This window comes from Oryctolagus cuniculus, chromosome 17 (assembly GCF_051225735.1).
Source record: "Oryctolagus cuniculus isolate XC-2025 breed Fujian yellow rabbit chromosome 17, ASM5122573v1, whole genome shotgun sequence".
Lineage (NCBI taxonomy): Eukaryota > Metazoa > Chordata > Mammalia > Lagomorpha > Leporidae > Oryctolagus > Oryctolagus cuniculus.
The window spans coordinates 42,004,114-42,017,500 of NC_142883.1; the positions used below are offsets into that span (position 1 = coordinate 42,004,114).

Sequence of the window (13,387 nt, forward strand, 5' to 3'; positions counted from 1 at the left end):
CAGAGAGAGACCCAGAGAGAAAGCTCTTCCATTCAAGGGTTCAATTCTCAAATGGCTGCAACAGCCAGAGCTGAGCCAATCTGAAGTCAGGAGCCACTTGGGGCATCCTGATGACCACTTGGGCCATCTTCCACTGTTTTCCCATGCCATTAGCAGAGAGCTGGATAGGAAGTGGACTCGAAACAGCACCCATATGGGATGCTGGAGCCATAAACAGAGACTTAACCTACTACGTCTCAGAGCTGGCTCCCATATAATCTCATATAATATCAAAGAGTAGGCTTATTATGACCATGGGTTTTCTTTTTTAAAGAAGCAACAAACAGATCATATTCTAAATAAAAGAATCAACATGTCTAAGCTATCAAAATTCTGGCTATCCCTTTTTTAGAATTACACATTCTAGGGGCTGGGGTTGTGGTACAGTGGGTTAAGCCTCCACCTGCAACACCAGCATTCATATGGGCATCAGTGTGAGTACCGGTTGCTTCACTCTGGATCCAACTTCCTGCTCATGTGCCTGGAAAAGTAGTGGAAGATGGCCCCAGTAGGAGACCTGGATGAAGCTGACTTGGGGAAAGCTCCTTCCTAGCTTTGAACTGGTCTGGCTCTGGCTGGTGTGGCAACTTCAGGAGTTAACCAGCAGATGAAAGATTTCTCTCTCATTTTTTAAAAAATTACACATCCTAGAAATTTATTAGAAAAAAGTCTGTAATCTTCCCATAGTCAGCATACATTTACTGAGCATCTATCGCGTATGAGGCAATACAGAATGCACTGGAAACACACAAGTAAGACTCATGAATTCATCTCAAACATAACCTCAGGGTTTAGGAGACAGAGGGAGAGCTAGTACATGAATTGACAGTTTAACCAGTTATGATACCATGTAGTAAGAGCATCAGCAACTTAAGTATAAAAAAAATCACAGTGAAGTATAAACAGGGAAGGAAACTGTTTGAGGGTTTTCAATAGGAACTAGTGAAAGTTTATGGAATTATTTATAATAGGCAGAAAGTAAAAGCCCAAATGTCCATCAACTAATGAGTGGGTAAATAAAATGTGGTACAAATATTATATACACAATGGGATTTTATTGGGCAATAAAAAGAAATAAAATTTTAAGGCTACAAAATGAATTGTTAAAACAATGCTAAATAAAAAAAGACACAAAGGATGACATGTCACCTAATATCATTTATATGAAATGTCCAGAATAGGCAGATCTAGAGAGACAGAAACCAGATTAATAGCTAGGGCTAGGGGCATAAGGATTTTGGGAGGTGACAGCTAATGGGAAGAGGTCTCTTTAGGGAAATAAAAATACTCTAAAATTGATTATGATGATGGATGCACAACCCTGAATATATTAAAATCCACTGAATTAAACACTTTAAATAGTGAACTGTATGGTAGACAAACTGTATGTCAATTATACTACACATATTTTTGTAAAGAATTTCTTTATTTCAGAGGTAGAGTTACAGAGAGAAGGAGAGACAAAGTTCTTCCACCCATTGGTATGCCCGAAACCGCCACAATGGCTGAAGCTGAGCCTCTCTGAAGCCAGGAGCCAGGAGCTTCTTACAGGTCTCACACGTGGGTGCCATCTTGTACTGCTTTCCCAGGCCATAAGGAGACAGCTAGATTGGAAGAGGAGCTGCAGGGACATGAACCAGTGCCCATACAGGATTCTGGTGCCACAGGCAGAGGCCTGGTCTACTATGCCACAGCACCAGCCCCCAATACTGCTATATTGTAAAAAAGAGGATGCTGGGGCTGAGGTTAAGGTGCCACTTGCAATGCCGGCATCCCAGAGAGGCTCCAATTTAGTCCTGGCTGCTCCACTTCCAATCCAGCTGCCTGCTGATGGCCTGACAAAAGTGGTGGAAGATGGCCCAAGTGTTTAGGTCCCTGCCACCTAGTGGGAGACTTAGAGGAAGCTTCTGGCTTCTGGCTATAGCCTGGCCCTACCCTGGCCTTTGTGGTCACCTGGGGAGTGAACCAGTGGATGGAAGATTGATTCTCTCTCTCTCCCCCTCTTACTCTGTAACTCTTTTAAATGAGTGAATACTTCTTCTTCTTTTTTTTTTTTTTTTTTTTTTTTGACAGGCAGAGTGGACAGTGAGAGAGAGAGACAGAGAGAAAGGTCTTCCTTTGCCGTTGGTTCACCCTCCAATGGCCGCCGCGGCCGCCGCACCACGCTAATGCGATGGCAGGAGCCAGGTACTTTTCCTGGTCTCCCGTGGGGTGCAGGGCCCAAGCACTTGGGCCATCCTCCACTGCACTCCCTGGCCACAGCAGAGAGCTGGCCTGGAAGAGGGGCAACCGGGACAGAATCCGGTGCCCCGACTGGGACTAGAACCCAGTGTGCCAGCACCACAAGGCGGAGGATTAGCTTAGTGAGCCGCGGCGCCGGCTGTGAATACTTCTTAAAAAAAAAAAAATACTGTCAATGAAAAAGCATGTGGAATGAAGTTATATAAGAGTTAGTTTGAGTAAGAATTCCTCAGGTAGAACAGAGTACCCGGAATATGCATTTCAGGCTGAAACAATAATGTGAAAACTGCACACATGGAGAGAAACGAATAGCTTAGTGTGACTAGAAAGAAGAGTTGGGCTGAGGAAAGGGAAGAGCCAGCTCAGTCTGTGAAGGATCTGGAGTGACTACATGAACCAGACTATATTGTGAAAGCAGCAGGGAGCCAAGGGCTGTTAAAGCAGAGCTAAAAAAAGGTATTTTCGAGCCGGCGCCGTGGCTCAATAGGCTAATCCTCCACCTTGCGGCGCCGGCACACCGGGTTCTAGTCCCGGTTGGGGCGCCGGATTCTGTCCCGGTTGCCCCTCTTCCAGGCCAGCTCTCTGCTATGGCCAGGGAGTGCAGTGGAGGATGGCCCAGGTGCTTGGGCCCTGCACCCCATGGGAGACCAGGAAAAGCACCTGGATCCTGGCTCCTGCCATCGGATCAGCGCGGTGCGCCGGCTGCAGCGGCGGCCATTGGAGGGTGATCCAACGGCAAAGGAAGACCTTTCTCTCTCTGTCTCTCTCTCTCACTGTCCACTCTGCCTGTCAAAAAAAAAAAAAAAAAAAAAAAAAAAGGTATTTTCCTTATCACATCAAGGCTCTCACACAATGCTACCTTCTGTCTTTATAATGATTTCTTTCCGCAACTCTAAACAGTGACACAGGACGGAATTTATACCAACAGATGCTTGTAATACTCACGTCTGTCTCTGACAATGCTTTCCTATCAGGAACTGGCTGATGTCTAGAGGAACGCCTTAATGGTGTCACACTTTCTTCGGCTGCCTTTGTCCGATTGATGTGTAAAGCTTTTGCTTTTTCAACCAATTGTTTGGCTTTGGATATATTTTTTGAAGCACTGCTTGCCTAGGTAAAAATTTGACGTATAATTTAGAACACAGGCAAAATTTTATATTTAATAACAGAAAAAAAGAAATACATAATAGAAAAGGTATATAGCTACAAATCACATCAATCAACAAAGAAATGGTTATTTGAATCTTACCATAGACCTTAAGTTAAAATGTGTTTAGATGCCTTATTTTTTCTTAAGGGTTTTAGGGTTTGGGGGTAAGATTTATTTATTTGAAAGGTAGAATGACAGAGAGGGAGAGACACATTTTCCGTCTTCTTGTTCATTCCCTAGTTGGCCACAATGCCCAGGGCCAGGCTAAGTCAAAGCCAGGAATCTGGAACTCCATGTGGGTACCCCCATGGGTGCCAGGGGCCTAATTACTTGGGCCATCCTTCATTGCTTTTCCAGACCCATTATCAGGAAGCTGGATGGCAGCAGAAAGTCAGGTCTTGAGCCTGCACTTTGATACGGGGTGTTGTCTTCATAAGCAGTAGTTTAATCTGCAACACCAGCCCCTACCTTTCTTACTTGAAATTGCCTAGATAAATACATTTACATGTATCACCCAAAAGGATGTCTACAATGTAGATTAGAATTTGTTTTCCCAGCCATCTTCATGGATGTCTATTTCTTTATTTCAGTCACAAAATACAAAGTTCCCCAGACTTTTGTATGCAGGTTGAGGTAGGATACTGTAAAGGACAAAATATGACACATGGGGGCTGGCACTGTGGCACGGCAGGTTAAACCTCCGCCTGGGACACTCACACCCCATATGTGCACTGGTTCAAATCCCGGCTGCTCCGCTTCCCATCCAGCTCTCTGCTATGGCCTGGGAAATCAGTAGAAGATGGCCCAAGTCCTTGGGCCCCTGCACCTACACAGGAAGATCTGGAGGGGACAGGCGCTGGGGAGCACCAGGTTAACACCCTGGTCTAAAGTGCCAGCATCCCATATGGGCTCTGGTTCGAGTCCCAGCTGATCCACTTCCAATCCAGATTTCTGCTATGGCCTGGGAAAACAGTAGAAGATGGCCCAATTCCTTGGGCCCCTGCACCCTTGTGGGAGAACCGGAAGAAGTTCCTGGCTCCTGGCTTTGGATCAGCACAGTTCCAACTGTTGCAGCCAATTGGGGAGTGAACCATCAGATGGAAGACCTCTCTCTGTCTGCCACTCCTCTCTCTGTGTAATGCTTTCAAATAAATAAATAAATATTTAAATAAATAAATAAATATATATATAAAAACACATGGGGCGCCATGGCTCACTTGGCTAATCCTCCATCTGCAGCGCCGGCACCCTGGGTTCTAGTCCCGGTTGGGGCGCCGGGTACTAGTCCCAGTGCTCTTCTTCCAGTCCAGCTCTCTGCTGTAGCCCGGGAAGGCAGTGGAGGATGGCCCAGGTCCTTGGGCCCTGCACCAGCATGGGAGACCAAGAGGAAGCACTGGGCTCCTGGCTTCGGATCGGCGCAACGCCAGCCATAGCTGGCCATAGCGGCCATGAGGGGAGTGAACCAACGGAAGGAAGACCTTTCTCTCTGTCTCTCTCTCTCACTGTCTATAACTCTCTCTGTCTCTTTCTCTCACTGTCTAACTCTGCCTGTCAAAAACAAACAAACAAACAAACAAACATGGATATTGGCATCAAGAAACTTATGTTTGACAGGAAAGTCTGAGGAGATACATATATTATAATAATAAAATACACATTATACTGTGTGTACTACTGTCTGCATATATACATCATACATACATATAGGGACTGCCAGTCCTTTGTATCTGTGGACTCTACCTCATGGATTTAACCAACTATGAATTGAAAATATTCAGGAAAAAAATGTATACTGAATATGTAGACTTCCTTTTAAAATCAATATTCTCTAAACAATAAATTCTCAAACTACTTACATTGTATTAGGTGTTAGAAGTAGTCTAGAGATGACTATAAGTATAGGGTAAGATTGCATAGGCTATATGCAAATATATAGTAAGGGATTTTCGCTATCAGCTGGGGATCCTAGAATCAACCCCTCCCATCCCCACAGATACTGAGGGAGGACTTGGTGTTGGTGTGTGTGTTAAGAGAGAGAAACATACAGAAAAGGATACATAAAAGATACATTAACAATACAGTATAGGAGTTTAAGAGTATAAAGAAGACTACTTGTACTTGAGGGGGAAGCCTTTGACATGGTTGAGTGTGTTAATGGTATCAAAAAACAAACAAAAAAAACAAGAATAAAGTCTGGTTTTCAGGTCTGGCTCTGCCACTGATGACAATGTAACTTTGTGCGTTTAAATATTATCTTCTAGAGAATGTGCTTCCTATATTCTGAATTCCACAGGTTTTTACGTTGGGATTAAACACACATATACAGTAAGATGCACAACAGTTTATATTAGATGATCCCTTTTAAAAAGGATAATGGGGTGGTCATTGTGTCACAATAGGTTAAGCTGCAGCTTCAGACACCAGTAACCCACTAGAGTGCCAATTTGAGTCCTAGCTTCTCGGCTTCCCAGTCAGCTCCCTGTTAACATGCCTGGGAAGCAGCAGATGATGACTCAAGTACTCGCGTCCCTTCTAGCCTTGTGGGAGACCAGAATGGAGTTCCCGACTCCACGCTTCTTCAGCCTGGAACAGCCACAGAATGAACCAGCAGATGGAAGATATTTGTGTCTGTCACAACTGGGCCAAGCCGGGCTGGCGCCGTGGCTCACTAGGCTAATCCTCTGCCTTGCGGCGCCAGCACACCGGGTTCTAGTCCCGGTCGGGGCGCCGGATTCTGTCCCGGTTGCCCCTCTTCCAGGCCAGCCCTCTGCTGTGGCCAGGGAGTGCAGTGGAGGATGGCCCAAGTGCTTGGGCCCTGCACCCCATGGGAGACCAGGAAAAGCACCTGGCTCCTGCATTCGGATCAGCGCGGTGTGCCGGCCACAGCGCGCCAGCCGCGGCGGCCATTGGAGGGTGAACCAACGACAAAGGAAGACCTTTCTCTCTGTCTCTCTCACTGTCCACTCTGCCTGTCAAAAAAGAAAAAATAAATAAATAAAAAAAAAAACAACTGGGCCAAGGCAAAGCCACGAGGCAAGAACTTGATCTGGGTCTCCCACTTGGGTGCAGGGGCCCAAGCACTTGAGCCATCTTTGGCTGCATTCCCTGGCACTAGGGAACTGGATGGGAAGTTTAATAGCCAAGACTTCAACTGGTGCCTGTATGGGAGACTGGCATTGCAGGTTGCTGCTTAACCCATCATGCCACAATGCCAGTCCCTAGAATACTTTTTTTTCCTAAAGACTTATTTATTTCAGCTGAAATGCAGAGCTGCTGAGTTATGAAGAGAGGGAGAGACAGACATAGAGAAAGAGATATTCCACCTGTTGGTTCAGTCCCCAAATGGCTACAACGGCTGGGGTGATGCCAGCCCAAAGCCAGGAATCAGAAGCTTCTCCCATGTGGGTGGCAGGGGGAGCTGGACTGGAAGTAGAGTAGCTGGGACTCAAACAGGCACCCATATGGAATGCTAGTGCTGCAGGCTGTGGCTTAACTTGCTATGCCACAATGCCAGACCCTAGAATACTTTCCAATAGGCTAAGAACCATCTTTCCAACAACTTATAGTTCTGTGACTCTGGAAAACCACAGGTTTTCTCAACACATGAATGAACTACAGGTTTATCCATCTCTAAAACAGGGTTAAAGAACACTTACTTCAAAAGAGTACTAAGTGAGTACTCAGTGAAGTGCCTAGAATGTGCTTAGTCAAAAAAAAAAAAAAGCAGTTTTCACCCAAGATCTCAATTACTTCAGCAGTCATTATGGCAGTTCAAGCTAAACACACATACCTACTCACCCTGGAGAGAATCTAGTCCTCCCATGGTGGACACAATCAGCTTAATTTATAGAAAAGAAACTAAACTATTCTCATGTATCATAATCTCTCCCTTTAGAGCAACAATATTTCAAGTAAGTGGTGATTGTTTTTTCCCTCCAGGGGATATTTAGTGATTTCTGGACACATTTTTGGTTGTCACAGCTAGAGGAACTGGGGAGCTGCTAGCATGTTATGGATAGAGGCCAGAATTGCTGTTAAACATTCTACATAAAACACAGGACAGCCTCCTACAACAAAGAATTACCCAGCCCAAAATAAGACCACCAAGGCTGAGGAACTCAGGTTCTAAGCACCTAACCTATACACAAAAAAATTCAATCATGACCTATAGGCATGACTTAATGCGGCCCCTAAAATTCACAGGTTGAAACCCTAGAGGTGGGTGGTGAGGTGCAGCAGCAGGCAGGGCAACTGCTTGGGGGGCCAGCATCCAGTATCGGAATGGTGGTTCTAGTCCTGGCTATTCCACTTCTGTTCCAGCTTCCTGCTAGTGCATCCTGGGAGGTAGTGGATGGTGGGTCAAGTGCTTGGGACCTTGCCACCCTTGTGGGAGAGGTGGTTGGGGTTCTGGGCTCCTGGTTTCCACATGGCCCACTTAGTTATTCCAGACATCTGGGGGGTGAACCAGCAAATAAGAGATCTCCCAATCTCTCCCTTTCTTTCTTTTGCTCTGCCTTTCAAGTTCATGAAAATAAAAAATAAACATTACAAAAACAAAAGAAATCCTAACCGCCACCTTCACGGTATGTGGAAGTGGGGTCTCTGGGGAGCAGTTGGGTCAGGAGGGTAGAGCCCTCTCTGTATTTGCTCCTCACCGTGTGACAGTGCAAACAGCCATCTAACGCCAGGAAAGGTGCCCTCACTAGACCTCAGATCTGCAAGCGCCTGGATCTTGGACTCCCCGGTCTCCACAACAATGAGAAAAACCTTTCTGTTATTTAAGCCACCCAGTCTACGGTAATTCATTAGAGAAACTCAAATTGAGAAAGGCAACCTCAGGAAAAAATCTTGGAACATAACATTCATTTACAAAGCTTTTTATAAGTAAACTATATTCTTTTCAACTGCTCTCATGTCACAATAAGATATCCTGATAATACACTAACAAGAAGAATGTGATAACAGTGAAAATAACAATAGATGGTTGTAGGCAGTTAACTAATATATGGAATCTGTCAGTCTTTTGGCTTATTACTTCCAATAGAAGTGTGGGTTGTTTTTAATTAACTATTTAACTATTTTAATTAACTGACTCCACCTCTCTGTAACTCTGCCTTTCAAATAAATACATCTTCAAAAAAAAGAAAGAAACTATGACTAGAGTACACTTACAGGACTAATGTTTTAATTACCTTTCTAGCCTGAGAAGTAAAATCTCCATCAGTTGCTTCAGATTTCTTAGATTTTTTCTTAGATTTTTTCTTAGACTTTTTGGGAGTACTAATTCTGGTGAACTTCATCCTGAAAAAGAGATAAGGTAGTCAGAAACATTAATTATAATGTATACAGATTCCAGTTAAATATAGAAAAGAACCAAGCAGGATTTCAATCTCTAGACTGCTCCAAAAAAGCACTAATAAAATAACTCCTATCAGTTTCAAAAATAAGACAAACTTTATTATTATTTCCTTTGGAAATAATACTCTTTCTGGCCGGTGCCGCGGCTCACTAGGCTAATCCTCCTCCACCTGTGCCAGCACCCCGGGTTCTAGTCCTGGTTGGGATGCCAGTTCTGTCCTGGTAGCTCTTCTTCCAGTCCAGCTCTCTGCTGTGGCCCGGGAGTGCAGTGGAGGATGGGCCAAGTGCTTGGGCCCTGCACCCACATGGGAGACCAGGAGAAGCACCTGGCTCCTGGCTTCAGTTTGGCACAGCATGCTGGCTGTAGCAGCCATTTAGGGGGTGAACCAAAGGAAGAAAGATCTTTCACTCTGTCTCTCGCAGCAGTTTAGCTGCCATCTGCAGTGTCGGCACCCAATATGGGTGCTGGTTTGGGTCCTGGCTGCTCTACTTCTAGTCCGTCTGTCTGCTAACATGCCTGGGAAAGTAGTGTTGGACGGCCCAAGATCTTGGGCCCCTGCTCCCACGTGGGAGACCTGTAAGAAGTTCCTGGCCCCTGACTTTGGATCAGCTCAGCTCCGGCCATTGTGACCATTTAGGGAGTGAACCAACAGATGAAGGATCTCTCTGTTTCTCCTCTCTTCTTCAAAAAAATAAATAAATCTTAGGGGCCAGCACAATGGCGTAGTGGGTAAAGCCCATCCATATGGGCACCAGTTTGACTCCCAGCTGCTCCACTTCCAATCCAGCTTGCTTGTATTGTCTGAGAAAACAGTAGGGGATGGTGTGAGTCCCTGTCTTTGCACCTGCACAGTGGACCTGAAGGAAGCTCCAGGCTCCTGGCTTCAGAATGAACCAGCTCCAGCCGTTGTAGCCATTTGGTAGCGAACCAGTAGGTGGAAGACCTCTCTCTCTCTCTCTCTCTAACTCTGCCTTTCATATAAATAAGTAAATCTTAAAAAAAAAAAAAAAAAAAAAAAAAACACACACCAGAATGCAAGTATGTTCTTCATAGCAAGTGGATCTGTTTACCCAAGAAATAACATTCTATGGGGGCCAGCACTGTGGCATAGTGGGTAAAGCTGCTGCCTGCTGTGCTGGCATCCCATATGGGTACTGGTTCGAGTCCTGGTTGCTCCACTTCCAATACAGCTCTCTGCTATGGCCTGGGAAAGCAGCGGAAGATGGCCAAAGTCCTTGGACCCTGCACCTGCATGGGAAACTGGGAAGAAACTCCTGGCTCCTGACTGGATCGGTGCAGTGGCTGTTGCAGCCATCTGGGGAGTGAACCAGCGGGTGTAAGACTTCTCTCTTTCTGCCCCTCTGTAACTCTGCCTCTCGAATAAATGTTTAAAAAAAAAACTCTTTAACAAAATGAAATAACATTCTGTGATCTTTTTAATTTTTGCCAGGCAGAGTTAGACGGTGAGAGAGAGAGAGAGAGTTATAGACAGTGAGAGAGAGACAGAGAGAAAGGTCTTTCTTCTGTTGGTTTACTCCCTCAATGGCCGCTTCGGACGGCGCTATGCCGACACGAAGCCAGGAGCCAGGTACTTCCTCCCGGTCTCCCATGCAGGTGCAGGGACCCAAGCAATTGGGCTATCCTGCTTTGCCCTCCCGGGCCACAGCAGAGAACTGAACTGGAAGAGGAGCAACAGGGACTAGAACTCAAGGAGCTGGCGCCGCAGGCATAGGATTAGCCAAGTGAGCCACGGTGCCAGCCTGTGATTTATTTTTAATCTGTCAAAGGCACATAATTCATATCTCAAGGATACTTCTCCATGGTTAGCAACTGTGAAGAAGAGTTTAGAACTCACCTAGAATATATCGAGAACTCCTCTGAAATTGTGCCTGACTTTCAAATAAATGTGAAGGCGCTGGCATTGTGGCAAAGTAGGTTAAGCCACAGTCTGCAATGCTGGCATGCCACATGGGCATGGATTCAAGGCCCAGTTGATGTACCTGGTAAAAGTAGGGGAAGGCCGGCGCCGCGGCTCACTAGGCTAATCCTCCGCCTTGCGGCGCCGGCACACCGGGTTCTAGTCCCGGTTGGGGCGCCGGATTCTGTCCCGGTTGCCCCTCTTCCAGGCCAGCTCTCTGCTGTGGCCAGGGAGTGCAGTGGAGGATGGTCCAGGTGCTTGGGCCCTGGAAAAGCACCTGGGTCCTGGCTCCTGCCATCGGATCAGCGCGGTGCGCCGGCCGCAGCGCGCCGGCCGCGGCGGCCATTGGAGGGTGAACCAACGGCAAAGGAAGACCTTTCTCTCTGTCTCTCTCTCTCACTGTCCACTCTGCTTGTCAAAAAAAAAAAAAAAAAAAAAAAGTGGGGGAAGATGGCCCAAGTACTTGGGCCTCTACCATCCATGTGGGAGACCTGAATAGAGTTCTGTGCTCTGGTTTCCATGTGGGAGACCTGAAAGGAGTTCTCTGCTCCAGTTTTGCCTGGCCCAGCCCTGGCCATTGCAGCCTTTCGGGTTTGAACCAGCAGAAGGAAGAAATCTCTCAAATGTTCATTTCAAATACACAAATCCTTAAAAATTAATTAAGTGTGGAAAATAATAAATATTTTGAAAGCCTTTCTCCTTATAAACTAGTTGTTTACTAATAAGAATATCCTCCAATATTTGAAGTAGTTTCCTTCTAGCTAATACTACACACAGAATACTAGAATTTTAGAAGTAAAACCACAAAACTTTACCTGATAGGGCTCTCTGAATCAGAGGGTATTGTTATTAATTCCGCTGTATAGATGCTGTGCTTCTCCATCAAGCTGGCTGCTTTGGGCGTAGAAGCCTTTAGCGGACTGTCACCTTGTACACCTTCAGAGTCAGCTCCTCCAACAGTCACGGCAGTAGGAGTGCTATTTCTCAAAGATCTTCTGGTTGATTTGGGTGTGGAAACATTTACCAGGCTGTCTTCAGGTTCAGCTTTAGAAGGTGTAACCTTATCTTTAACTGGTGTGCTGGTTCTCCTTGATTTGCTATTCTTACACAGAGGGTCATCACTTGCTGGACTTTCACAACCAAGACTTTCACTGTTAATCGACGTGCTACTTTTGAAGACCTCCGTTTTCTTTTGTCTTAAGCTCATTCTAAGCCTATTTTGATTTTGTATGTTTTTAAAGGAAAAGACTGTTTCTTGCTGTTGAGCATTTATCTCCTTGTTTTCACCTGGAGGAGCCCCAGTATCTAATGTTTTCTTACCCTTTTGCTTTAGCTTTTTACTGTTCTCCTTAGGAAAACTTCCTTTACTAGTATGTGATTGTGAACTGCCATTATTTGAAATCATTTGACTATCAGGATTTTCCATTTTTTTAGAATTATTATCTCTTCCTTCCTCACTTAAAGATTTTTCATTGAGGTCCTTCTGCTTATCAGAAGATTTTTTGACTCCATTTTTAAGTGCATCTGATGTTGGCTGCCTAAACGCTTTCATAAACTGCTGTCTTTCTTCCGGAGTGCATTTCGGTTTCACAGCTTCAGAACTTCCAGCTTCCAGCACTGCCAATTCTAATTCTTCCTCCTGTATAACAACATTAGATTTTCTTTTTTGAATTGTCTGTTCATTCTCAGGATCAGAAAGACTATTTTCTACTTCAAATTGCTTTTGTTTCAAAAAAATTAGGGGTATTTTCCCTGTCTTTTTGGGGGGAGCAGGGTGAACTTGTGCAAGAACAGTAACTGTCTTAAAGCGTACCTGTGGGGAACTGTCACAGCCTTCCGATTCTCTTACATCACTGCTTTTGACTATTTCTTCATCAGTTTCAGAAGGGACACAAATTGGCATTGTAGAATCCGGTATCTGTTCCACTGTATTCTCCTTGTGACTTTTTAAAAACTCTTCATATGAGACAGTTATTGTGTTATCATTTAACTGGTCTGGTTCATTTACATTCTCTCTCAAGTGTGCTTCATCTGTAGTACTCCTGAGTTCATCAGCAAGGGAAGGCATTACCTGTTTGCTATCTTCACCATCCTTTTTAAGCAGATTTTGTTCCTCTGCCAAGGGCAAACTTTCTGACAGATCTATTATATCTCTGTGCTTCCTTTTTCTCAACCTCTTGAAATCATTTTTTGTGGTTCCTTGTTTAGGATTTACTTTCTTAGAATTTTTTTTGGAAGTCATGATACTTGACTGGTTTTTGCTATCTTGAATGCTTTCTGCAAGTACCTCGACGTGTTTCTTCTGAAGTAAGACAGAAGTGTTACATTCCTCAAACTCATTTAAACTAGAGTCTTCCTTGCTGTCATCACTATTAATTTCAATTGGAGATTCATTTTCAATTTTAATATTATTTAGCTGATGAGACAGATTAACCCTCTTTCCTTTCTTCTTAAATTCTATATGTGAGAACACTTCCAAAGGTGTCCTACAGTCTTTGCTACTATCGACAGGCAATGGTGCAGATGACTTTATCTTGCACTCTTTCGCTGACTGTGTTTTCTCATTTGTGGGTGAAGTCCTTCTAAAATAGTTCATAATATTACTAGACTTTGGTGGCGAGAAAACTCTGTCTCCAGTCTTCCCTATTGGTGATAAATATTTTGTAATTGTTTTGCAGGA

The 13,387-nt window shown here is 44.8% G+C and overlaps 1 protein-coding gene across 2 annotated transcripts in view; it reads right to left on the minus strand.

Moving 5' to 3' along the window:
• Positions 1-13,387, minus strand: part of ATAD5 (ATPase family AAA domain containing 5) — a 66,833-nt gene that overhangs the window by 45,384 nt on the left and 8,062 nt on the right. The window contains exons 2-5 of one of the 2 annotated variants that reach the window (XM_008271059.5): positions 12,521-13,387; positions 11,523-12,346; positions 8,623-8,731; positions 3,226-3,390 (exon numbers count right to left, since the gene is read on the minus strand). The exon at positions 12,521-13,387 is cut by the window's right edge and continues 36 nt beyond it. In XM_008271059.5, the coding sequence (XP_008269281.3) occupies positions 3,226-3,390; positions 8,623-8,731; positions 11,523-12,346; positions 12,521-13,387 (1,965 nt within the window). Of the gene's footprint in view, positions 1-3,225; positions 3,391-8,622; positions 8,732-11,522 lie in introns of both variants that reach the window. The other variant, XM_008271058.5, reaches the window with a different exon arrangement.